The sequence below is a fragment of the Triticum aestivum genome, chromosome 1B (genome assembly GCF_018294505.1).
Source record: "Triticum aestivum cultivar Chinese Spring chromosome 1B, IWGSC CS RefSeq v2.1, whole genome shotgun sequence".
NCBI lineage: Eukaryota > Viridiplantae > Streptophyta > Magnoliopsida > Poales > Poaceae > Triticum > Triticum aestivum.
Genome location: NC_057795.1, coordinates 442757260 through 442784508, shown reverse-complemented (window position 1 = coordinate 442784508; position 27249 = coordinate 442757260). Strand labels below are relative to the sequence as shown.

General features: G+C 41.9%; 1 protein-coding gene and 1 non-coding gene across 5 annotated transcripts; both read left to right on the top strand.

Annotated features, from left to right (window-relative positions):
• The first annotated feature begins 23300 nt into the window (after positions 1-23300).
• LOC123130041 (uncharacterized) lies at positions 23301-26057 on the top strand. 4 transcript variants are annotated; one of them, XM_044550006.1, is made up of 5 exons: positions 23301-23451; positions 23535-23639; positions 23722-23776; positions 25477-25556; positions 25674-26057. In XM_044550006.1, the coding sequence occupies exons 4-5, from the start codon at positions 25510-25512 to the stop codon at positions 25864-25866; spliced, it is 240 nt and encodes a 79-aa protein (XP_044405941.1). In that variant the 5' UTR covers positions 23301-23451; positions 23535-23639; positions 23722-23776; positions 25477-25509; the 3' UTR covers positions 25867-26057. The 4 variants fall into 4 exon arrangements, with proteins under 4 accessions (XP_044405941.1, XP_044405933.1, XP_044405947.1 ...); XM_044550018.1 differs by having other exon boundaries at positions 23303-23451; positions 23525-23639; XM_044549998.1 differs by lacking the exon at positions 23722-23776.
• Positions 26058-26783: 726 nt separating this feature from the next.
• Positions 26784-26857, top strand: TRNAN-GUU (transfer RNA asparagine (anticodon GUU)). Its single transcript has one exon. It is a non-coding gene; the product is annotated as a tRNA-Asn (tRNA).
• The last annotated feature ends 392 nt before the right edge of the window (positions 26858-27249 follow it).

The window sequence follows — 27249 nt, the reverse complement described above, 5'->3', positions numbered from 1 at the left end:
ACACGTGTGTGTGACCGTATGAGAGACACGAGGCAAGGACACATAAAGGAGGAGATTGAAGGTGTGTGTGTATGTTGTAGGCAGGCATCGCTGGAGAGGTTTATCGATCGGTGTGTGTCGGAAAGGAGTTGTGGAGACTCTGGGAGAACGACCTAAAGAAAAAAAATGAATGTGCCCGGTGGATAGAATGCCGAGGGGGAGGGCGAGGAGGGTGTGTGCATGCACGAGAGAAAGTTAGTGGTAGCTACAAAGGTTAGAGGATTGTGTGGGTGTACGAGACTAACAAAGATCATAATTTGATAAGAAAGCGGATTCATATATTTGAATAGGAGATCATAGTGTTTTAAACATTGCATGCATGAATATAGCGGTGATACACGTGTTGTGGACATGTTATACCATAATGTGATAATGCATGGCATTTGCAACTCACGGCTAAATGCCGAACAATCTAAACCATACTATACATCAAACAATCTCACATTTTATTTGAATTTGTGATAATGTGTGGCGTTTGCAGCTTACAACTAAATATCGAACAATGTAAACAATACTATATATCGAACATTCTCACATTTTATTTGAATTTGTGGTAATGTGTGGTGTTTGCAACTCACATCTAAACACTTGTAGGCGTAGGGGGCGGGGCACCATACATAATGTGATAAACACATTATACATATGAGACATGGTTTAGATTATGAAGATCTAGCTAGAGCTAGAAATGTAATGTGATTTGAAATCAAAATAAAGTGGGTTCAAAAAATCGAGTTCGAGTTCATATAGTACACATAGTTCATATGTAACTCGAGACTAATCATGTGGTGTGCTGTGAAGATAATACACAAACGATGGTTTAACTTGACAATAATGATGATTGTAGATCTTATTAAAACAGAGAAACGAATTCAAATGCTTTGTGTTCACAACAATCATTACTGTAGATCTTATTCAAATAGAGAAACGAATTCAAATTTAGTTCATATTGAAGCGGTAGTATATATGTTTGGAATGCACTAAAACGTTCATTTGAGTAGTAGGTTGCATGCATTATACACGCAGCGAAATATTTTAATTGAACATCACATGAATTAAAAGTTTTGAATGACATTTGTAGTGCGCATTGATTTGGTACAGTACATGTTAGGCTTGTCCAGAAATTTCAACCCGCGCCTTGTTAGCCCGAAATATTTAAGATATATCTTTCTCAAGTCGTGCTCCGACAACTCCCTCCATCTCAACACGCGCCTTGCTATCCCGAAGTTACAACGCACGCAAAAACTCCCACCTCCTATGAAATCCCGACATGCGAAATGCCCGTGGTACCCCTGAACCGAAAGAACCGCCTCAAATCGGTGGGGGTACTTTCATAACTTACCCCACATTTTGGACAAGCGCGTCCCTAAGCCATGGTTCCCCACTGCCATCCCATCCGCCCACCCATTCGTACACCGTGGCCGTGAAAACCCGCGACGAAACCCCACACCCTGCTCCGTCCGCCACCCAGCCGGAGCCTCTTCCCCGATGAAGTCGTCCACAGCAACACCTCGACGACCCTCATCCACCATACCGGATGAGGATCCGTCGTCGATCTCGCTGTCCCGCTGGTTCAGCCACCCCATCTTCCACCTCCAAGGAGCTGCCCCAGCGTTCCCCTCGTCTTTCGCACCACCTCCATTCCCACACCGCCGTCTTCACCTGCACCACCGGAAGAGCATCATCATCACCGTTTCCTCTAATGAAGCTGCGGCCTAATCGGCGCCGCCAAAGAGGTTGTACACTAATCACCGCATTTTCTTCTTGATTCAATCTCACGGTGCTGCCGGCGCTCGGTCCCGAGCTGACACAGCGCGGCTCCATCCACGGTGGCGTCACCGGCCACTTCCTCCACAGCGTCGCTCCCTCGGCGGCGACGTCCACATCAGTAGGAGCTGCTACTGCTTTAGCTCTCGCTCGCGCTGCTGCTCTGCTCTTACTCTCGGTCCCCTGCCTGGTCTTCTCTTGCTATTGCTCTTGCTCGTGCTGCTGCTCTCGCTTTTGCTCTTGCTTGCGATGCTGCTCCGATTTAGCTACACTTCAGTCGACTGAATCGACTTTTGGGTTAGTCGATTTTCAGGGGGCGGGGGGCTTGCCGGGGTGAAGGAAGAACCAGCCGCAGCAGGGAGGGGGGCTCGCCGGAGAGGTACCCCACTATCTATCTTAGGGTTCAGGGTGGGGGCGGTGGTCGCCGGCGGTGGCGGAACGTTGGCGGGGCGGTGGCGTGGGGATCGCTGGAGAAAAATCTCGGCACGGTGGGGCCTAGAGGGATGGTCGGGGCGGTGGCGGACCAGTGGTGGGGAGTGTTTTCGGGGCAGGCGGGGCGGCGCACCGCCGGCCGCGGGCGGCACGGGGCTACTATTTGGCCGGTGGTGGCTGGCTGCTCAGGGGGGTGGGGGTTGAAGATGAACCGCAGGCCCTTGATTTCGTATCCAACGGATGCAAAATCGACTGACCAGAGATGAAAAAGTCAGTCGACCGACGTGTAGCCTCACCTTGCTAGTGCGTTCAGTTTCGACAACAAAATTCAGTTTCGACAGCAAAATTTAGTTTCGAAAGTTAAGTTCAGTTTCGACAGTTAAGTTCAGTTTCGACAGTTAAATTCAGTTTCGACAGTTAAGTTCAGAGATGAGCGGCTGATGTATTTTGTATTTTACGTCATGTATTGGAGATGCTATTAGAATTCCACTCAGGTTAACGTTGTTCGTTGTCTCTCTTGTCCTGCTTTAGCCTCGGCGTCATACAACTCACCGGAGCTGCTCCAACGACGAAACCCTCCATCATAGCGGAGCAGTACCTCGGGCTCCATCTCCAGACGCCTAAGATCTTCTTCCCCTCCTCCGACAGCCAAGTCAGCCGGAGCATCCTCACCGGCCAACCCAATCACGCTGAGATCAACATGGCTTCGCCAAAGAGGTTGTACACTTGTTGCATCTCTTTTTTACTCTACATGTTATATATATTGTCCACTGAGCACACGGATTTGTTCCTTTAGTGTCTCCTTGAAAGAAAAAACGTAGGAATTTTAATTTTCACTTGTCCTCCTTTTCAAATTTTTATTCATGAAGCACAAGACTAAAAGATAGTAGCATAATAGCATTATAACCATACATTTTCTTGTGGTTTGACTTAATCTCACCATGCTTCTTTGCATCCTGTGATCTTCCAATTGTTGTGAATCAAACACCCAGATTGGCAAAAATCCTGTATTTTTAAATTCTCTGTTTTGCACGTGCATTCCTATCCTATTTCTGTCTATTTCCTTTCCCTGCATTGTTGAAATCCTCCAATTCAAACGAGCCCTTACAGAATTACTTCTATTACAAATAGTTGTCAAAGAAAACCTTGCGTGGTTTGTCCCGCTCCTGCTGCGCCGTCGTCCACCCCAGCTCAGCTGCTCCAACGACAAAAGGGTCCAGCACAGCAGGGATCCGGCCTCCAAACTATTTTTCGCCGCCTCAGATCTTCTTCCCCGCCGCCGGCAGCCATGAAAACTGCATTACCATCACCAACCGAGCAGATGACCTCGAGGACTACATGGGTCCGCAAGAGAGGTTGCACTCTTTCGTGTCTGCTTACATTATGCATCGCTTAATATTACAGCTACTTTATCGTCCTGTTCACCGATTAGACTCTGAGTCAGCTCCAAACTAATGGTCAAACTTGAGTTTTTAAATGGTTGTGGGGTACATATCGGGGCTGCAATCAATAGTATCTATCTACTATCTGGTTAATCTCCAGTGTCTACTATGAGTTTCATGTTGGGTGGGAAACAAACAGTAAAGAAGCCATTATCTGTATTTTTAACTGAAGCCATTATCTGCCTGCTATTATTGGTTTTGTGTCTATCCACAGGTTGCTACCATCACTCTGGATTTCTGCATGCACTCCTTACATAATCTCACTATGTTTTATTCCTATGCATGACAGTTATTGTAAACAATGGAACTGAACATGTAGAGCAAAAGAGACGAGCCTTGTGTGGCAATAAAATTTCATGCAGACGTCGCTCCATGGTAGGCGCAAAGGCAGCCCCCCTCCATGCATTTCGGATTGTAATCGAGAGGAAGATATCTGTTCTGAGGGGGATTCAGAAGGAGAAGACAACTCCTATTTACCCCCTGAGGTCTTCGCTCTAACTTGGCATGCTGATGTTGGTTATATCATGCATATGGTGTCTTGCATTGCTTACTTTATACATCAAATATGTCATCTGCTTAGTTTAGACATCCTTTGTGTGAATGCCATCTGTTTAGTTTATTCATCGTTTATGTGAATTATGCAACGCCATCTTGTTTAGCCAGGCATCATATATGTGAATTTTGCAATGCCATCCTGCTTAGCCAGTCATCTTATATGTAAATTATATCAGGCCATCCTTTTTTTCGTTACATATTACATTTGTCAACAATGTTAGTACATTCAACTGCTCTTCGTGTGCATCAGCCATTTGACACGGTGATGGCAAATTCTGGAGTGAAAACAAGGTCTTCAGAGCAGACTATGCTATCTGACGAAGCGCATATCTCGCTGGTTACGGATAGCTCCTCAGAGGAGGATTCAGAGACAGATGACCAGTCCTATTCCCCCCCCCCCCGAGGTGTATGCTCTAACTTGGCAGGGTTATGTTGCTCATATCGTGCGTATGGTGTCTCGCATTGCTATGTCATTTGATTAGTTTAGACATGCTTTGTGTGAATGCCACCTGTTCAGTGTCTAATTACCATATATGTGAATTATGCATTGCCATCTTGTTGCAAGACATTATATATGTGAATTATACAATGCTATCTTGTTGCAAAGGCATTATATATGTGAATTATGCAATGCCATGCTGTTTAGCCAATCATCATGTATGTGAATTATATCATACTATCATTTTTTTGTATTACGTGTTCCATTTGTTGACAACGTTTGTATATTCAACTACTCTTCCGGTGCATCAGCCATTTGAAGCGGCGATGGAAGTATCTGGAGTAAAAACAAGGTATTCATAGCAGACAATGCTACCTGTTGAAGCAGACATCTTGCTGGTTACAGAGAGCTCCTCAGAGGAGGATTCAGAGGTTGATGACCAGTCCTGTTTCCCCCCTGAGGTCTATGCTCAAACTTGGCAGGGTTATATTACCCATGCCATGCATGTTGTCTTACATTGCTTAGTTTTTACATCATATATGGATTGCCATCTGCTTACTTGCTTACTATATAAATCATATACTTGAATTATATCATGCCATCATGTTTACATAGTACATACACATCATCTATCTGAATTATGGCATGGCAACCCATTTAATAAAGACATCATATAGTTATATCATCTCATCCTATTTAGTGTTTATAGTCATCATATTTTGAATTATGGCATTCTATCTGTGAATGTATGTGAATTATGGCATGCCAACCTATTTAATAAACACATTATATAGTTATATCATGTCATCTTGTTTACATAGTCTCATATTTTGAACTATGTCTTTCCATCTTTTTTAGTTAGCCATCATAATGTGAAATCGTGCCATGCTATCCTGTTTAGTTAGCCACATATATGTGAAATTGTATCATGCTATCTTGTTTGGTTAGACAACATAAATATGAATTATTTCATGCCCTCTTTTATTCCCCACTATCCATTGCACCTGTCTATCATACAATGTCTATACTTTCAATTATTTTTCTTGTTTATCAGCCATTTGAATTGGAGAGGGTGATGGCAGTATCTAAGGGAGTAACAACACGGTCTTTAGAAAAGATAGTGCTACTAGTTGATGTAGATAGAACCACGGTTGTACTTGCCCAAGGACCAGATCCACCACACATAACCCAGACTCTCGCAGATTGTACCCCTACCCAGTTGGACAGAGAACCAGCTACACCCCTTCTAACCCCAACACCGGCAGATAGTAACCCAATTCCAGTTGACACAACACCGTCTCCACCACAAAGCACCCAAACACGAGCAGTTAGTAAGGGAACTGCAGTGCCCAAAGCACGAGGACCACCACTCCGAATCCCAACTCAATGCTTAAATGAGAAGAAGATTTGTTCTCAGGTCAGGTTCTGTAGCTATGGTTCATACTCCTTTGCTCTTGCATTAGTATTTACTCATACCAACTATTTTCAAATTTTAAGGATGGAATTGAAACTCCAATGGCGCAACAGGTATGTTTTAAACCTGTTTCTTTAACTGGTTTGCTGTTGTAACCTGCTCTATGTTGATTTCAGTTTCAATTGAATAAACAGTTATGTTCTCATGTCATGCACGTTACAAGTTATTGCTCTATAGTTTCCCACACTTATATTCTATCTATTCTGCTTTTTCTTGAACAAATATTATTTGAACTGTGTCTCTATCTTGATTTGGCAACAAAAACTAGAATGATATAGACCATAAAGTGACCATGGTACATAGATATATGTTTGTTTCATGCTATTATCTTGTCCATTTTACTACTGGACTCATTTACCAAAATGAGTTTCATATACAACATGGTAAACATGTGATGTGTCTGCTTGTTTCTCTTTTAGAATGCGGACAAAATATTGGAGAACAGTACCGCATTATCCAATGGTAAAGGAAGTAATGCAGATAAGGTTCAAGATAGTGAGACATCCCTGTTGGTCTCCAAGAAAGCTGATAAAACTATCTTGACGACAGTGAGAGAACCCAAAAGTCCTGTCTTGATGTAGTGTTCGAGTTACTGGCCACTACTGCTGGCACGAGCTCTTCAAACTCGCTGCCTGAATCAGTTCGTCTTCTTGAGTCTCAACTTCAAGTTGAAAAACATCGATCAGATGTGCTGCGACAGGAAGCTGAAGGACTAAGGAAGTCCCTACAGAATTTAGATGCATATTTCCTGGTGCAACAGCAAGCGCTGGAGGATTTAAGCGCCAAACAAGAGAAAGTTAATAAGCTTGCTAAGCATCTTGCCAGCATTATGGGTACCCAGGATATTGTTTCTTGAGATCTTCTGAAGTGGTTTCAGTTCTGGATTTGTTTTGCTGCGGCGTTTATTTGCGCTGGTCACCTACTTTGACAACCAGTGTATATGATATGCTGCTTTGTTCCCTATATTTGCACTGGTGGCGAACTTTGATGCCCAGTGGATGTAATATGTGTAATAGACGTGATAGCCTAGCGTTAGTTGCTTGCTTATGTATTTCCTTGTTGTCTTGTTTATTTGTTTGCTTGTAGTCATTGCAGTTCTTTTTCCGCGGTTTGCTAGTGGCTGCAATAACCTATTTTTTAAAACTAGGCCACAATAACCATGGGCTAATATTTACTATAGTGACACTGGGCCTCCTACGGGCCGTAGAAACAGTGGGCCTTCTACGGGCCGTAGAAATAATGGGCCTTCTACGGGCCGTAGAAACAATGGGACTTCTGCGGGCCGTATCATCAATGGACCTTATACGGGCCGTATGATCGATTGGCCAAACATGGGCCAAACAGACCGCATTATGGCCATAAATGGGCTAGAGTTGGAATCGTCCATTCATGGGCCAACCATAATGGGCCATCGTTAATGTCGTATTTGATGACGCTATGAAAATGGCCCAACGTATTAACGGACCACAAACGGTCCGACTGTAACCATGGGCTGAATTTGGCCCACAAGTAGAAAATGATAGTAACGGGCCGTAAGTAAACGAATGCTGGAAATGAGCCCAAGAATAAATGGGCTCTGAGAAGGCCGAAAGATAACATGGGCTGGAAACGGCCCAACGGAATAACGGGTCGTTAATGGGTATAAGGTGATACACTGTTCATTATGGGCCAGTTTCACCACGGGCCATTAATGGGTGTAAAGTGATACACTGTTCATTACGGGCCAGTTTCACCATGGGCCATTAATAGGCCAAGAGTTACAAAGGGCCTCATATGGGCTGAAAGACGTCATGGCCATACATGGGCTAGAAGTGAAAATGGGCTGGAATCATATTGGATGGCCCAGATGACGCTACTGGGCCTAATTCGGATAGGGCATAACGGGCCTTGGGTTAGCAGGTTGTAAATGGGCTATATGCGAACAGGCCGTTAACAGGCTTTCCATGGGCCGGCTCGCCACCTTTTGACCAAGTCAAACGGGTTGGCCTTTTAACAGGAATGGGCCTCTGTTGGACCGTGCCACGTGTCGATGTATCATAGGCGCCTTCTGTCCAATGAGTGGATGACATCTGTCCCAACGATGAGCCGACACGTGTTTCCTCCAGCCAATGATGATTTTACACGTGGAAAATCCCCATTGGTCGGGGCTGTTAACGGGTTATCGGATCCAAAACCCGACCCGATAGGTTAACGGCGTTCCATTACAGTGGATGCCACGTGTCGGTCACCCTTGACGAAAGCACTTCTGTGACACATGATTTATCGTCATGGAAGTGGACACTTCCGTGATGATAATTTTGGTAATGTCATGGAACACTTCTACGACAGCACAGGTATGACTATCTTGATTCTGTCATAAAATCGTCATGGATGTACATGCATGACAAAAAACGTGACCTACTGTGACAAACACGTATCATCACAGAAGTGTATTTTTTTGTAGTACCCATAGACACACATGTTGATCAAGTTGATCTTTTAGCCGTGTGCGGTGCCCCCCTCCACAGATTGCCACCTCGATCATATCGTCGTAGTGCTTAGGCGAAGCCCTGCGCCGGTAACTTCATCATCACCATCACCACACCATCGTGATGACGAAACTCTCCCTCGACCTTAGCTGGATCTAGAGTTCGTGGGACGTCACCGAGCTGAACGTGTGTAGATCGCGGAGGTGCCGTATCTTTGGTGCTAGGATCGGTCGGATCGTGAAGACGTACGACTACATCAACCGCGTTGTCATAACGCTTCCACTTTCGGTCTACGAGGGTACGTGGACACACTCTCCCCCTCGTTGCTATGCATCACCTAGATAGATCTTGCGTGATCGTAGGAATTTTTTTGAAATTACTGTGTTCCCCAACAGTGGCATCTGAGCTAGGTTTATGCATAGATGTTATATGCACGAGTAGAACACAAAGAGTTGTGGGCGATAATAGTCATACTGCTTACCAGCATGTCATACTTTGATTCGGCAGTATTGTTGGATGAAGCGGCTCAGACCGACATTACGCGTACGCTTACGCGACATTGGTTCTACCGACATGCTTCGCACACAGGTGGCTGGTGAGTGTCTGTTTCTCCAACTTTAGTTGTATCGAGTGTGGCGACGCCCGGTCCTTGTTGAAGGTTAAAACAGCACACTTGACGAAGAATTGTTGTGGTTTTGATGCGTAGGTAAGAATGGTTCTTGCTAGAATCCCGTAGCAGCCACGTAAAACTTGCAACAACAAAGTAGAGGACGTTTAACTTGTTTTTGCAGGGCTTGTTGTGATGTGATATGGTCAAGCATGATGTGATATAAATTGTTGTATGAGATGATCATGTTTTGTAACAAAGTTATCGGTAACTAGCAGGAGCCATATGGTTGTCGCTTTATTGTATGCAATGCAATCGCCATGTAATTGTTTTACTTTATCACTAAGCGGTAGTGATAGTCGTAGTAACAATAGTTGGTGAGATGACAACGATGCTATGATGGAGATCAAGGTGTTGTGCCGATGACAATGGAGATCATGACGATGCTTCGGTGATGGAGATCATGAGCACAAGATGATGATGGCCATATCATGTCACATATTTTGATTGCATGTGATGTTTATCTTTTATGCATCTTATTTTGCTTAGTACAGCGGTAGCATTATAAGATGATCCCTTACTAAATTTCAAGGTATAAGTGTTCTCCCTGAGTATGCATCATTGTTACAGTTCTTCGTGCTGAGACACCACGTGATGATCAGGTGTGATCAGCTCTACGTTCACATACAACGGGTGCAAGCCAGTTTTGCACACGCAGAATACTCGGGTTAAACTTTACGAGCCTAGCATATGCAGATATGGCCTCGGAACACTGGTGACCGAAAGGTCGAGCGTGAATCATATAGTAGATATGATCAACATAGTGATGTGCACCATTGAAAACTACTCCATCTCACGTGATGATTGGACATGGTTTAGTTGATTTGGATAGATCAAGATTAGGATTTGTCACTCCATGTTTCGGAGAGGTATCTCTGGGCCCTCTCGGTAATTCTCATCACTATAAGCCTTGCAAGCATTGTAACTAATGAGTTAGTTGCAGGATGAAGTATTATGTAACGAGTAAAGAGACCTGCCGGTAACGAGATTCAACTAGGTATGATGATACCGACGATCGAATCTCGGGCAAGTAACATACCGATGACAAAGGGAACAACATATGTTGTTATGCGGTTTGACCGATAAAGATCTTCATAGAATATGTAGGAACCAATATGAGCATCCAGGTTCCGCTATTGTTTATTGACCGGAGACGTGTCTCGGTCATGTCTACATAGTTCTCGAACCCGTAGGGTCTGCACGCTTAATGTTCGATGACGATTGGTATTATGTGTTTATGTGATTTGATGTACCGAAGATTGCTCGAAGTCCCGGATGTGATCACGGACATGATGAGGAATCTCCAAATGGTCGATACATAAAGATTGATATATTGGATGACTATATTCAGACTCCGGAAGTGTTCCGGAGAAGTTTTAGATAAAACCGGAGTGCCGGAGGGTTACCAGAACCCCCGGGGGAACTAGTGGGCCTCGATGGGCCTTAGTGGAGAGAGAGAGGAGGGCCGCAGGAGGGCTGGCCACCCCCCTGAGTCCGAATAGGACAAGGGAAGGGGGCGGTGATGATGATATAGACCTAGGGTAGGGTCATAGGCCTGACCTATACCCCTACCCAAGGTCACTACCCTAGAAGCAAAGACACCCAAGAGACAACAGGGAGTACCAATTTAAGGCGTCGACTGCAATCCACTCGACCAGTCATATCACTCGGGTACCCCTCCCTCCTGATATCATTCGACCATACAAGAAACCACTCGACCTACTGAAGACCAGGAGTCGCTCAGGACGGCAACAGTCAGGTGTTCACTCCGTAGTCTTTAAGATCATTAGTAGCACTTTATGGCTGGTGTTATCAGTAACGCCCTATCTTTATGTACATTGAAATCCTTGTAACGGGGGATGGTTGGGGTCCTGGCGCACTCTATATAAGCCACCCCCCTCCTCTGGCACAAGGGTTCGCACCCCCTGTAACACACACTCCCATATTTCAGTCGACCGCCTCAGGGCACCGAGACGTAGGGCTTTTACCTCCTCCGAGAGGGGCATGAACTAGTAAACACTTGCGTACAATCTCACCATAGCTAAGACTTGCTTCCTCATTCATACCCCCTATACTTACTGTCAGACTTAATACCACAACAGGTGGCGCCCCCCCCCCCCTTTCCTTCTCCCTCTCTCCCTCTCTTTCCTTCCCCCTCTCTCCTTCTTGGTGGAAGCCTATTAGGACATGGAGTCCTAGTAGGATTCCCCCTTTGGGGACGCACCAAGGAGGGCTTGCCGGCCTCCCCTCTTTTCCTTTATATACGGGGGAGGGGCACCCCATAGACACACAAGTTGATCAAGTTGATCTTTTAGCCATGTGTGGTGCCCCCCTCCATAGATTTCCACCTCGGTCATATCGTCATAGTGCTTAGGCGAAGCCCTGCGCCGGTAACTTCATCATCACCGTCACCATGCTGTCGTGCTGATGAAACTCTCCCTCGACCTCAGCTGGATCTAGAGTTCGTGGGACGTCACCGAGCTGAACGTGTGCAGATCACGGAGGTGCCGTATCTTCAGTGCTAGGATCAGTCGGATCGTGAAGACCTACGACTATATCGACCGCTTTGTCATAATGCTTCCGCTTTCGGTCTACGAGGGTACGTGGACACACTCTCCCCCTCGTTGTTATGCATCACCTAGATAGATCTTGTGTGATCGTAGAATTTTTTTTGAAATTACTGCATTCCCCAACACTTTGTAGACCTACGGGTCCGTAGTTAGTAGCTATATGGCTTCCTCTCTCTCTCTATCTCTCTCTCTCTCTCTCTGTCTCTCTTGATTCTTAATACAATGGTCTCTTGGAGATCCATGTGATGTAAGTCTTTTTGCGGTGTGTTTGTTGGGATCCGATGAACTTTGAGTTTATGATCAGATCTATGTTTTTATCCATGAAAGTTATTTGAGTCTTCTTTGATATCTTATATGCATGATTGATTATAGCCTCGTATTTCTTCTCCGATATTGGGTTTTGTTTGGCCAACTTGATCTATTTATCTTGTAATGGGAATAGGTGCTTTGTGATGGCTTCGATCTTATGGTGCTTGATCCGAGTGACAGAAGGGGAACGACACGTATGTATTATTGCTATTAAGAATAACAAGATGGGGTCTATTTCTACATGAATAGATCTTGTCTACATCATGTCATCGTTCTTGTTGCATTACTCCATTTTCCATGAACTTAATACACTAGATGCATGTTGGACAGCGGTCGATGTGTGGAGTAATAGTAGTAGATGGAGACAGGAGTCAGTCTACTAATCTGGACGTGATGGCTATATAATGATCATTGCCTAGATATTGTCATGATTATTTGAAGTTCTATCAATTGCCCAACAGTAATTGTTTTCCCACCGTTTGCTATTTTTCTTGAGAGAGGCCACTAGTGAAACATATGGCCCCCAGGTCTGTTCTTATCATATTTGCCTTTGCCATCTATTTTCATTTGCTTTTATTTTCAGTTCTATTAAACCAAAAATACAAAAATACCTTGCTGCACTTTATTTTATTTTCGATCTATCTATCCTATCTATTACAACTTTATCCCATCTCCGCGCCAACTTCTGGCGTCGTTGCCCGAAAGGGATTGACAACCCCTTTAACACGTCGGGTTGCGAGCATTTGTTATTTGTGTGCAGGACATGTTTACGTTGTGTTGCGTGGTTCTCCTACTGGTTCGATAACCTTGGTCTCATCACTGAGGGACATACCTACCGTTGTTGTGCTGCATCATCCCTTTCTCTTTGGGGAAATGCCGACGTAGTTCAAGCAAACATCAAAAGGAATTTCTAGCGCCATTGCCGGGGAAGATCATCAACATCAACCAGGTTCCTAATCACAAATCTCATCTCCTTGCAATTTACATTATTTCCCATTTGCCTCTCGTTTTCCTCTCCCCCACTTCACAAAAAAATTCTGTTTTATTCGCCCTCTTTTTCGTTCGTCGTTTTCTCGTCAGATCTATTTTTGAGTGCAATCTTGTTGCGTAGTCATCATGACTCAAGAGAACACCAAGTTGTGTGATTTCTCAGATACCAACAACAATGATTTTATTAGCACTCCAATTGCTCCTCCCGCCACTAGTGCGGAGTCTTGTGATATTAATACTGCTTTGCTGAATCTTGTTATGAAAGGTCAATTTGACGGTACTCCTAATGAGGATGTCGCGCCCCATCTTAACACATTCGTGGAATTATGAGATATGCAAAAGAAAAAAGATGTGGACAATGATGTTGTGAATTTGAAATTATTTCCATTTTCTTTGCGAGATCGTGCAGAAATTTGGTTTTCTTCTTTGCCTCGCAATAGTATCAATTCTTGGAACAAGTGCAAGGATGCTTTTATTACTAAGTATTTTCCACCCACAAAAATCATTTCACTTAGAACCCAGATCATGAATTTCAAGCAACTTCAACATGAGCATGTTGCACAATCTTGGGAAATGATGAAATTGATGCTAAGGAATTGCCCAACTCATGGGTTAAATCTTTGGACGATCATACAAAAAATTTATGCGGGGTTGAATTTTGTTTCTCGTAATCTTTTAGATTTCGCCGCGGGGGGTACTTTTATGGAAATTACTTTGGGTGAATCTACTAAGTTGCTAGACAATATTGTGACAAATTACTCACAATGGCATACCGAAAGAGCGCCTACTAGTAAAAAGGTTAATTCGGTAGAAGAAATAAATTCTTTGAGTGAAAAAGTTGATGCTCTTATGAAGTTGGTTGCTAACAAAAGTGCTCCTATTGATTTTAATGATGTGCCTTTGTCTACTTTGATTGATCAAAATAGTGATGCCATAGATGTGAATTTTATCTCGCGGAACAATTTCAATAACAATGCATATAGAGGTAATTTTAATCCTAGGCCTTTTCCTAGTAATTCCTCTAACAATTATGGTAATTCCTATGGTAATCCTTCTTGTAATAATAATAGGAACACCTCAGATCTTGAGAACAATATTAAAGAATTTATCAGTACTCAAAAAGTTTCAATGCTACGATAGAAGAAAAGCCGAATAAAGTTGTTGATATGTCTAGAAGCATTGATAGAATTTCTGATGATGTGGAAACTCTCAGGATGAAAATTTTTGTGCCTAAAGTTGAAGAATCAATTAAAGCTCTTTATGTTTCTATGAATGAAAGTAAGAAAATAACCGCCATGCTTAGAGCTAAAAGAGAATTTTTAGAAAAAGTGTTTTCTAGTGATTGCTTTCATAAAAGTGATGAAGATCATAAAATGATTGGTGTTTCTTCTATTGATTCTTTGTTTAGTAAAATTAAGATTGATGAAAAAGGGGACAAGAGAAGAGTCAACTTTAGTTAGAAGGTGTCCCTATAATTCGGAGGGTGAAAATCTTGTTGAGAAAATTGATAAAAGTGGGTTTGAAGAGGTCAAAACTTTAACTAGTGATGTGTCCACTAATTTGGATTACAAAGACTTTAATTATGATAGTTGTTCTTTGGTTGATTGTATTACTCTGTATCAATCCATGATAAATTCACCCCATGCTTATGAACAAAATAAAGCTTTTACTAAACATATTGTCGATGCTATGATGAAAGTTTTGAAGAAAACTTGGAATTAGAAGTTTCAATTCCTAGAAAATAATATGATGAGTGGGAACCTACCATCAAAGTCAAGATTAAAAATTATGAGTGTTTTGCTTTATGTGACTTGGGTGCTAGCGTTTCTACAATTCCGAAATCTTTATGTGATGTGCCTGGTCTTACCGATATTGAAGAATGCTCTTTAAATTTGCACTTGGTGGATTCTACTATTAAAAGCCTATAGGAAGAATTAATGATGTTCTTGTTATTGCAAATATGAATTATGTGGCCATAGATTTTATTGTTCTTGATATTGATTGCAATCCGTCTTGTCCAATTATACTTGGTAGACCATTTTACGTACTATTGGTGTCGTGATTGATATGAAAGAATGCAATATTAAATTTCAATTTCCACTAAGGAAGGGTATGGAACACTTCCCTAGAACAAGAATTAGGCCACCATATGAATCAATCATGAGGGCATCATATGGATCTAGAACTAAAGATGACAAAACTTAGATTCTTTGCGTTATGCCTAGCTAGGGGGCATAAAATGATAGCGCTCGTTGGGAGGCAACCCAACTTGTATCTTTTTGGTTTTTGGTTTTCTTGCTGTTTTCAATAAAATGCACAATTATGCCTCTGATTAGATGTGTTTTTGTGGTTTAAACTAGTGTTTGTGCCAAGCAAGGCCTTTGGGATGATTTGGGTGAGGGTTGAATTGATCTTGCTGAAAAACAGAAACTTTTGTGCTCACGAAATTATTTTACTTTTTTATCAGAGGAGTGCTTTTGAGTTGATTCTTTTTGCAAAATATTAATAAAAAAGTATTCACGTCATCCTAATTATTCAGAATTTTTGGAGTTACAGAAGTATTCGAAGTAGTCAGATTGCTACAGACTGTTCTGTTTTTGACAGATTCTGTTTTCTTTGCATTGTGTGCTTGTTTTGATGATTCTACAGTTTTCTTTTAAGAGTTTTTGCCATATAAAAGTTGAATACAGTATATATAATGCAAAAATAAAATATGAATGGGTTTGCAATAGTACTTATAGTAGTGGTTTGCTTTCTTATACTGACGGATCTCACAAAGGTTTTGTTGAGTTTTGTGTGATTGAAGTTTTCAAGTTTTTGGTGAGATTACGATGGATGAACAAATAAGGATTAGCAAAAGGCTGAGCTTGTGGATACCCTAGGCACCCCAAGATAATATTCAAGAAGTAGCAAGCAACTAAGCTTGGGGATGCCCCCGACTGGCATCCCCTCCTTCTTCTAACGACCATCGGTATTTTACTTGGAGCTATATTTTTATTCGTCACATATTATGAGTTTTGCTTGGAGTGTCTTGTATGATATGAGTCTTTGCTTGTTTTGCTTTGTGTTTTAAGTCTTGAATCCTTGCTGGAAACACCTTTTTGAGAGAGCCAAAAATTATGCTATGCTTGCTCCTATGCTTCACTTAAATTTTTAGAGCCATGGAATTGCTCTAGTGCTTCACTTATATCTTTTTGAGCACGGTGTTCTTAGTTATTTTTTAAGAAATTCTCTCATGTTTCACTTAGATTTATTTGGGATTTATTAAAATTCCGAAGAAATTCTCTCTTGCTTCACTTAGATTATTTTGAGAGAAAGAAATATTATGCTCATGTTCTTTACTTATATTTGTTTGAGTTTATTAAAAGAAACATATGAAATTAGTCCCAAAGTGATAGATATCCAAGAAGGATATAATAAAATCTTTCATGAATATCATTGGACAAAATAAACTTGGTTCTTAGTAATGGTTTTGAGATATGACGGTATGATATGTGAGTCATGTTGATGAGTAATTGTGATCCTACTTATGGTGCATTATCCGGTGTTACTTATGCTTAATGCTTGGGTACGAGATTTTTCGTTTCTTGGTTGGACGCTTCTCAATCTTTTCGCTAGCCTTCATTTTGCACTAAGTATGATCACTACTTGTGCATCCAAAATCCTTTAAACCGGTTTTCCCATATGAGTCCACTATACCTACCTATATGCAGTAATTTCCGTGTCGTTCTAAGCAAATTTGTATGTGCCATCTCTAATTTTCAAAATAAATTTCTCTTTTGTGTGCTCGTACCGCTCGCCAGGCAGTGAGGGGTGGCCGATGTTTTCCATGCTAGATGTGTTATTCTCACGATGAGTGCTTATTCACTTGTCATTGCATGAGAGTACGGCAAAGGTATTAGGGATGCCCAATCCCGAAATGAAAAAAATGAATTTACTTTATGTTATCAAATAATAAATTCCTTGGAAAGTGTTCGTATGGAGGGCACGGGTGGATACGGTTAGCCATGGAAAGTGAAAGTATGGTGGAAAAAGGAATAAAGTTTATTTTCTGTTTGGGAACCGCTTATGATATATCTAGCATGGAAAGTGTTGGGAGCTCTAAGTCGTTTTCGTTGGTGGGAAAAGTATGCCTCCCAAAATGTTTTTATCTCTCAATTTTCACTTTGAGCTCTGGCACCTCTACAAATCCCTACTTCCATCTGCGAAGGGCCTTTCTTTTACTTTATGCAATTTTTATTTTGAACTTGAGTCTCCATCTTCTCTTATAAAGCACCAACTAAGGGGCACTATGATCGTATTTGAGCATTGGGTATAGCTAATATTCGAGTGTGATTCATGAATGGATCAATGATTGAGCATAATGGGCTATGGATAACTTGCTTTAGCGTGGATATTTTGAAAGACATGGTTGCTTGTTGGTATGCTTGAGTATTAAAGTCTTCATGTCAAAACTAGTCTATTGCTTTGAACCATATAATAGTTCAAATGTCCATGCTACAAAGAAAATAATATGTGATGAACATGTTAGGCAGCATTCCACATCAAAAATTCTGTTTTTATCATTTACCTACTTGAGGACGAGCAGGAATTAAGCTTGCAGATGCTGATATGTCTCCAATGTATCTATGATTTTTTATTGTTCCATGTTGTTATATTATCATTCTTTGATGTTTTACAATCATTTTATATCATTTTTTGGTACTAACATATTGACATAGTGCCCAGTGCCAGTTGTTGTTTTCTGCTTGTTTTTTACATCGCAGGAAATCAATACCAAACGGAGTCCAAGCGCAGCGAAACTTTTTGTGTATTTTTTTCGACCAGAAGACATCCAGTGGGCCGAAGAAGTACCGAAGAGGGAGCCTGAGGGGGCACAAGACACCATGGTGCACCTAGGGCCCCAAGCATGCCCAGGTGGGTTGTTCCCACCTCGGTGGCCTCTCGCACCGCCTCTTTGCTCTGTAAATACCCCAATATTCCAAAAACCCTAGGGGAGTCGACGAAAATCAATTCCAGCCGCCGCAAGTTCCAGAAACACCAGATCCAATCTAGACACCATCACAGAGGGGTTTATCATGTCCATTGGTGCCTCTCCGATGATGCGTGAGTAGTTCTTTGTAGACCTACGGGTCCATAGTTAGTAGCTAGATGGCTTCCTCTCTCTCTCTCTCTCTATCTCTTTCTTGATTCTTAATACAATGGTCTCTTGGAGATCCATATGATGTAAGTCTTTTTGCGGTGTGTTTGTTGGGATCCGATGAACTTTGTGTTTATGACCAGATCTATGTTTTAATCCATGAAAATTATTTGAGTCTTCTTTGATCTTTTATATGCATGATTGATTATAGCCTCGTATTTCTTCTCCGATATTTGGGTTTTGTTTGTCCAACTTGATCTATTTATCTTGCAATGGGAAGATGTGCTTTGTGATGGGTTCGATCTTACAGTGCTTGATCCCAGTGACAGAAGGGGAAATGACACGTATGTACCGTTGCTATTAGGGATAACAAGATGGGGTCTATTTCTACATAAATAGATCTTGTATACATCATGTCATCATTCTTATTGCATTACTCTATTTTTCCATGAACTTAATACACTAGATGCATGTTGGATAGCGGTTGATGTGTGGAGTAATAGTAGTAGATGTAGGCAGGAGTCGGTCTACTAATCTTGGACGTGATGGCTATATAATGATCATTGCCTGGATATCTTCATGATTATTTGAAGTTCTATGAATTTCCCAACATAATTGTTTTCCCACCATTTGTTATTTTTCTTGAGAGAAGCCACTAGTGAAAACCTACGGCCCCCGGGTCTCTTCTTATCTTATTTGCCTTTGCGATCTATTTTCCTTTGCTTTTATTTTTAGTTCTATTAAACCAAAAAAACAAAAATATCTTCCTACACTTTATTTTATTTGTGATCTATTTATCCTATCTATTACAACTTTATCCCGTCTCTGTGCCAATTTATGGCGCCGTTGCCCGAAAGGGATTGACAACCCCTTTAACATGTCGGGTTGCGAGTATTTGTTATTTGTGTGCAGGAGCTGTTACGTTGTGTTGCGTGGTTCTCCTTCTGGTTCGATAACCCTGGTCTCATCACTGAGGGAAATACCTACCGTTGTTGTGCTGCATCATCCCTTCCTCTTTGGGGAAATACTGACGTAGTTCAAGCAAACATCAACTATTTATAGCCACAGCCTTCCCAGATGGGAAATGACCATTTTGGACACGAGGTCCAGCCAATGGCCAACCGACACGTTCACAACGGTCGGATTTTTGGAGCAATGGTAACATTAATTGAGGAACAAGTAATGCTAACTCCTTGGTCCGAGGAATATCTCTTGCAGCGAAGAAGATCACAGTCTCTTATTGGCAAGTATTTGCTCGGAGCACAAAGAGATTTCTCTCACATCTTTCATAGGATTTGGGTTTAGCATCAGAGAATCAAAGCTTCAAACGCTACACCCCTTTTAATAGTATGGTGCTCCTACGACTCATTGAAAGAAGAAGAAGAACAAAATAAATGCTACGTCTTCACTTCGTCTTCATTCTTCCTCGAGCGCAGTCATTTGCTTCGACCATGCACCAAACCAATTGCTTAGACTTCAGCAATTTTCAGGGGTCACTCTTGTTTGCTTTATCTTCGGTGATAAACTTCGCTGCCACATAGAGAGATTATCTTTGTTGTTTGCATCAAACTCCTCGATTCTTCAGGGACCTATTACTCTGTGTGCACTAGCAAACACATAAGTCCCATACTGTTTATGTCAACAAACTCCAAAACATAAGGGGCCTATCATTGCACCAACATACTAGATTGATCTACTTATATAGGACTAAGGGGTGGCAGCCAAGGGGGTGGAAGGGCGTCTCATGGCAGCCAAAACACAACCCTAGGTTTTACAAGGCCCATGGGCCCATGTGGAGGTGACACAACACCTTTTGACTTAGATTTTGACTTGGATTAGCAGTGTTGCATTGTTTTTGCTCTATCTCCGCGCTTGGAAGGAATTTGAAGGTGAATCCAATTGTGTTGAAAATAAAACGAGATAAGCTTTCCAACAATAGAAGATTCACCCATTTCGGAGTCCGGATGCAAAAGTTGTGTTGGTGCAATAATTTGCCTCCTTATGTTTTGGAGATTGTTGTTATAAACAGTAAGGGACTGATGTGTTTGCTAGTGCACACAGAGTAACAGGTCCCTAAAGTCATGTGGAGTTTCGTACAAACTCCGAAGATAATCTCCTATGAGGCGGAGAGGATTATCTCTGAGAATTATGCTGTCAAGAGTGATCGCCCGAAAATTGTTGACACAAAGCAATTAGTTCGGTGCCTGTCCGAAGAAATTGATTGCGGCCGAGAAGTTGAAGACGAGATGAAGACGTTGCATCTATTTCACTGTTCCTTCATTCTCCTTATTGAGTCATAGGATCACAATACTATTAAGAGGGGTATAATGTTCGAAGCTTTGATTCTCTGATGCTAAACCCAATCCTACATGAGTTGAGAGAGAAATCTCTTTGTGCTTCGAATTGGTACTCGCCAGCCAGAGATGTTCTTCTTCTTCTCTGCGAGAGATTTAATTCGGACCGAGGAGTTAACATTACTTGTTCCTCAAGTAATGTCACCGTTGCTTCCAAAATTTGACCATTGAGAACATGTAGGTTGACCATTGGCTGGACCATGTGTCCAAAATGGTCATTTCCCATCAGGGAAGGCTACAACTATAAATAGCCACCCCGCACATTGTTTGTTGGCAGCTGTGTGTAATTCTGAGAAGATTGTGTGAGCAACCATCTTTCCTGAGTGATTTGAGTTTAAAATCCATGGAGAGAAAAAACCAAAGCCGGAAAATTAGATAGTCGTTTAACATCACTCGAATCTAAGTCGAGTATGCTCCACCTATTTCTCTTGAGAGCTGCGAACTCTCTAGATGGTTAGGTGTCGATTTCTTCAAAGAGCAAGAGTGATTATGGTTCTAGAAGAAGAAATATGTAAAGGTTCGGAGATCACCTCAAGTATCTACCACGAGTGATTGCCATTTGTTGACGAACCAATTGTCGAGCAGAATAGGGCGAAACGAGTTTATCTTTTGTGTTAAATCACAACCCCTCCAACCAAACGTAGTCCTTTTGCAGAAGGGCAAACTGGTAATACCAAATACCTTGTCGCTATCGAGCATCACTGGTCACCTCTACTCCTCTTCATTACATTCACATAGTGTTGTATGATATGTTTCAATCATGTGATTTCTCTCTATGGATGTTTCTACTTTCCACTCGCTCACTATACACTGTTTTCATTCACTCTGCTACTGGGTTCCGTGAGTTTTGAAGTTTTCGAAAGAAATTTGAAAACTCCCATTCACCCCCCCCCTCAGGTAGACATACTTCGTTCCTACAAGTTGTAAGCGGTTAACGTCAGGTATGTATGTGTAGTCTGAATCTGAGTCGAAAACATGATAGAGTTAGTCTCTAACTTCTGTTGGACCAAAAGTGACATGAGAGAACTTCTTGAACAACACATAATCGTCTCCTTTTCTTTTATCTTCACACGTGATTTTTACAAGTGTTTAATAATTTTGCAATTAGGCATGAAATAAAAATAGGTGAAGTATTTTTGTTTCGGATAACATAAATAAATCATTGCATAACTTTAGAAATCACCTCAAATATATACACGTGCGGAATATTTTTGGTTGTATTCAAGGTAGTCATGTCCTCATCACTTGCCCACACCAGATAGGAGGGTGACTAAGGGGAAGTTCCAGAATTTACAAGTTAAGCTCACAAAATGGCTATTTTCCTTTGATGCCCACCTGACACAAGCTGGGAAGCGGATTTTGATTAAGCCTGTTGACAAGCTATCCCAACCTATATTATGAGTGTGTTCAAAATTCCTTTGGGGGTAGGCGATGATCTAAACTATATGGTTAGAAACTTTTATTAGGGTGTGGAAAAATGAAAATGAAAACCCATTGGTATGCATGAGACAAAATGACAAGGTCAAAACAATAAGGTGGGCTTAGGGTTAAGGATTTCAGTCTCTTCAATCAAGCGTTGTTGGCATGACAGGCTTGAGGCTGGAAGACCATTTGGTCGTGTCCTTCCCCCTCACTCCCTCCCTGAAAGTCCTTTCTTTTACATGGAGGTTGGCGACGAACTCCCGGCGAGATGATGTATCGAAAACATAATGAATCTGGAGGTTCAGGCCACCTGTCTCGTCTGCCATTTGGAGGATGAGCATAACTTACACGTGTACTTTGAGTGGGATTTGCCAGACATTACAAGCGTCCGACCTGCTCGTGACTGGTTCATCAATCCTGGGCTGCGACCTTGATGAGACTATGCAAACTTGGCTATCATGCTCCTCTGGAGGATGTGGCTCGTCAGAAATGAAGTTGACCATGTGATGTCGATGCCCCGTGTGGATGTTTCTGTCGGGTTCTTGTCCAGCTATTTAGATAAGCTAACTTCGTTGGCGGCCGATCCTAACGTTGATCATGTGAAAGGAAAGACTGTTCTCTGTTCTTGTTCACCACGCACTCATGTTGCATGCAAAAATAGCAGCCCCTCTGACAACATGTCGTGGTTCTCTCCGGTTTCGTGCGTACAAAGTTGAACATTGACAGCAGTGCAGGTGCTGATATGATTTTGAGGGATCATGAAGGTGTTATAATTTCAGCCCCTACCGGCATCTTCACACATCCGATGATATTTTGTAATCGAAATGTATGGTCATCAAGGAGGGAGTTTCTTTGGCTTTCCAGTGGAGCACCTTACTGGTAGATGTTGAATCGGTTTGTCTAGAAGCGATGGTGACTGTGAAGAGTAGTGATAGCAACAAATCAAAACATGCTTTTATGGCCAGGGAGATAAATGATAGTATGTGGAAACGAAATTCTTATATTACATGATGCTAGCCACTTTATGGCCAACTTTGGTAGGTCCTATGGCTGAACAACTCTTCGGCTTAGTTCTTGTCCAGAGGAGGTTTTGTACATTATTAAGCTTTAAATTTTGAACAATTCCAAAATAAAAATCAAAACTTTGAGAGGAGTACAAGAATTTATTTCGCAAAAAAGAACCCATTACGTTTTTTTAATTGAAAAACATTTACGTTTTACTCCAGCAAAAAAAATCTGCCTTGCCGGTGGAGAAACGTCTCTTAAAATCGACTCGTTGGACACGCACCGAGCCTGCTCCAGTCTGTTCGACCGGAGCGCCGCCTGCCTCTGTTCCTCCCGCGCAGCGACCCGGCGGCCGGCGACCAAGGCGGTGCCCGCGGCGAGGTGAGTTCCCCATTCTAATTCAATTCTCTTCTTCCTTGTGAACTCTTGGCCGGCTCAATATCTTAAACCATAGGTCTTCGCAGCCTAGGGTTCGGCTTCACTCTTCTCCTCTCCGCATCTCGGTCTTCACCCAGGCGCGTCGGCGGCGCCATCCCGCCCGTCAGCTCTCGACACAGAAAACACCGCAGGTAGCACCCCTATCCCCCTTGCTTCATCCGATGATACGTGGAGCTTGTTCTTGTGGTGAGAGAAGTTTAAATTGAGGGGCAGATGGCGGTGGCGGACGAGTGGCGTTGCGGGGCGTTGAGCGCCGAGGCATGGGATGGTGAAGATCTACACTATAAGACTACTGATAGTAGTTTATATTCAGAGAGAATTGGGGCTCCCAGACGCCCTCTGACCTCTGTTGAAGCCTGCCCTGACTGTTCATATCAGCGGGCACTACAGGATTTGTTTTTGTTCTTGGGGCTATTTGAGTGCATCCCTTTACTGACTGCAGGCATCTTCTTCATGTGTAGAATACACATGGAAGGCAGCGTGACAGCGCATTTTAATATTCCATGGCTTCTGTGATTCATTCATGGTTACCTATCCTAGTGCTTTTCAGCTGAGATGAAAACTTTAATCTGTTCCATAAGCATGTGGTAGAATCGGATCAAACACCTTTTGTAACTTGCAAATAATCCTTGTAGTTGACATATGCCTGAGGACAAACCTTTTGACCTTGTTCGGCTAATCCCTTCTCCTCCGGGATCTTGGCCTAGACCCCGTTGATCTAGTTCTGTCCTTGGCAACGGAGCATTATTTAGATGGTACTCCCTCCATCCCATACTACAAGGTCTTATTACATCCAATATGCCTTGTATTATGGGACGGAGGGAGTAACATAAAGTTCTGGATCGACCTTTCATCGTTGCGGGGCATTTTGGTTACAGTTCAGGATAGAGTTCAGTTCAGGATACTCAATTTCTTCCTGCTCGTATAATCGCCTCTGTGTAATGTAGCACAGTACTATGCACAACGATACTTCAGCACCAAGCTCAGCACCTAACTTACCTGAGTGTTGGCTCAGGATTTTTTTTAAAATTTTCGTGTAGTCCTGCCAAATATTATGTAATACTCAAGATTAGTTGTATTTGAATGCCTTCAACTGTATTGGTAGAGGTTGATAGTTTGATGATTTTTGTGATAATCTTGGGTTATACTGCTATAGCACTTTGTTGGTTATATAATTCATATTCTTTGCGGTTTCATGTACCTTTTTTTCTGTGCCATTGCAGCTCTAATTTGATTGTTTGTTATAATCCAGATTATGGGAGTAGGATTACCCATCTGGTAACTGGCACCTAGGTTTTTCTACTAGTTTGTGTCTTAACATGTTACATGTGTAGTCCTGTACTAGAACTCTAGAAGTCAATCATGAGCATCCTATCACATGCTTGTAAGCCCAATTCACAATGACCATTCCAGCTATTTTCCGAGTTTCTTTGTTGGCTCCAGGAGTTGTAGACTTGTAATCTTAGGTGCAGAGACTCTGTATCCTCGTTGAACATAAGGTTACTTTCTGCCCGGAAGGTTTCATAACTTGTGACCTTGGTTTAGTGCCCTGCCTCAGTGATAATTTACTCTCATTGTGTCAAACAAAATTCCTTTGAAGTTATAAGCTTTGTTGTTATTACAAGCATGTGAGCAAGTATTCATTCCCAGCTTGTTTGCAAGAATCCTGAGTATAGTTTTCAGCTGCTAGTTTTGTTCCCAGCTTGTTTGTTTACAAGAATCCTGAGTATAGTTTTCAGCTGCTCGTTTTGTTGCCTTTTTGTGTGGTGAGGACTTAATGCAACTGCCATTTGACTATGAACTATCAAGCTTGTTACAAGCTTCAGATGCCTTTTGTGTAGCGCAATAATCTTTTTCTCTTTGTTATTTTTTCCTTTGCTAGTGGACATATAATTAGGGTACGACAGCAGATCATTATTGAATAATTGATTGCACCCTACTTCTGAACTGTAGTCTTTTCTATTACAGGAAACAATCTGAATCAAGGCAAGGATTGGCGTGATGTCTTTCCTGAGGCTGTTACCTCAAAGGTTGCCCCAATTTGTTAGGTACTCGCACATCTCACCTTTAAAATTTGAGCGCGCCTGTGCTATATCATAAATATTTCCACTATTATGGTGGAAAGGATTTCTGCTTTAATTTGCTTTTTTGACTATGACACACAGGCAGGTGGAGCGAGATGTCGAGACTGTAATCAATGTTCTGCAGCCAGGTCCAATAGGAATTGTGGAGCATAAGTTCACTGATGCAGAGATCCGCGAGGCGCAAGTCACTGTAAGGAGTGCCGTTGAGAAATGGCGAAGGAACAGTGCTCTGGAGCGAAATCTTGGCACTGGTTCTTTTCATAAATCGAAGTAGCGCGCTACGTCATGACTTAGTGCAGCACCAATACTGAAAATAAAAGTGTGCCATGGTTGCAACTGTTGGTCTTGGTGTAGTTAATGTGTTTTCTCTGTCAGTGAACCAATGCAATTGATCATGATCCTCCTCGATGTTCTATTATCGGCAAAAGTACACTCTGCTCGAGTTTCTGAAATTATTCTTCTAAACTTTGGTGTTCTAAAAAATATCTCCTCAAAGTATGCTTTGCAGCACTGTGGATTAAATGGTCAAAAATTGAGTTGCCTCGAGTCGGATGTATGATTAGTTTGCAAAGGGTTACCAATTGCCGTACATCTCTGTAACAGAAGGTGGTTTAGTGTGTCAGGGAACCGTTTGAACCTGTTTCTATCACTGTTGAATTCCTTTTTTTTAATCGAGTTTGCTGTTTCGTCACAAGAGAATAAAAAAATGCAATGTACTCCCTCCGTTCCTAAATATTTGTCATTCTAGACATCTCAACAAGTGACTACATACGGAGAAAAATGAATGAATCTACACTCTAAAATATGTCTATATACATCTCCTCAACAAGAGTCCATTTGAAATCTCTAGAAAGACAAATATTTTAGGAATGGAGAGTCTATTTGAAATCTCTAGAAAGACAAATATTTTAGGAACGGAGGGAGTAGATAATAAAGCAATTTCACGAGCTATCCCCTCAATTTTTGTTTTGTTTGTATCTCTCATCAACCCATTTCGTTCTCATTATAGCATAAGTTTAAAAAAAAACATAACATAGCGCCTAGCTTGAATTTTGCCAGCTTGAAGTTTGCATCTAAGATCTTGTATTTTAGTTTTACGTTTCTGTATCAACATGAACTGTTGGGAAGCAACTTTGCATCCTGTCTATTTATTTGGTATTCATAATTTGCACGATGTCTATTGCCAGAGAAGCTGGAATAGCTCAGATGGCTAGAGCGTGTGGCTGTTAACCACAAGGTCGGAGGTTCGAGCCCTCCTTCTAGCGTTTTTTTAATTCTCAGTACCTCCATTTTTTTATATCTAAACATGCCATTACGTTTTTGCTTTTGCATTACACATTGCCACTGCCTCCTTATCGCGGCTTCATTTTTTTCCAGCCCTACTAGGGGGTTAAAAAAAAAACTCAAATCCATTTTTTTATATCTAAACATGCCATTATGTTTTTGCTTTTGCATTACACATTGCCACTGCCTCCTTCTAGCGTTTTTTTAATTCTCAGTACCTCCATTTTTATATATCTAAACATGCCATTACGTTTTTGCTTTTGCATTACACATTGCCACTGCCTCCTTCTAGCGTTTTTTTAATTCTCAGTACCTCCATTTTTTTATATCTAAACATGCCATTACGTTTTTGCTTTTGCATTACACATTGCCA

Bases quoted from the DNA above. Each gene is read 5' to 3' on its own strand.
- LOC123130041 (XM_044549998.1), top strand. From the start codon at position 25,510: ATGTCTTTCCTGAGGCTGTTACCTCAAAGGTTGCCCCAATTTGTTAG. The intron at 25,557-25,673 runs GTACTCGCACAT...TATGACACACAG, and splicing joins AGGTTGCCCCAATTTGTTAG to GCAGGTGGAGCGAGATGTCG.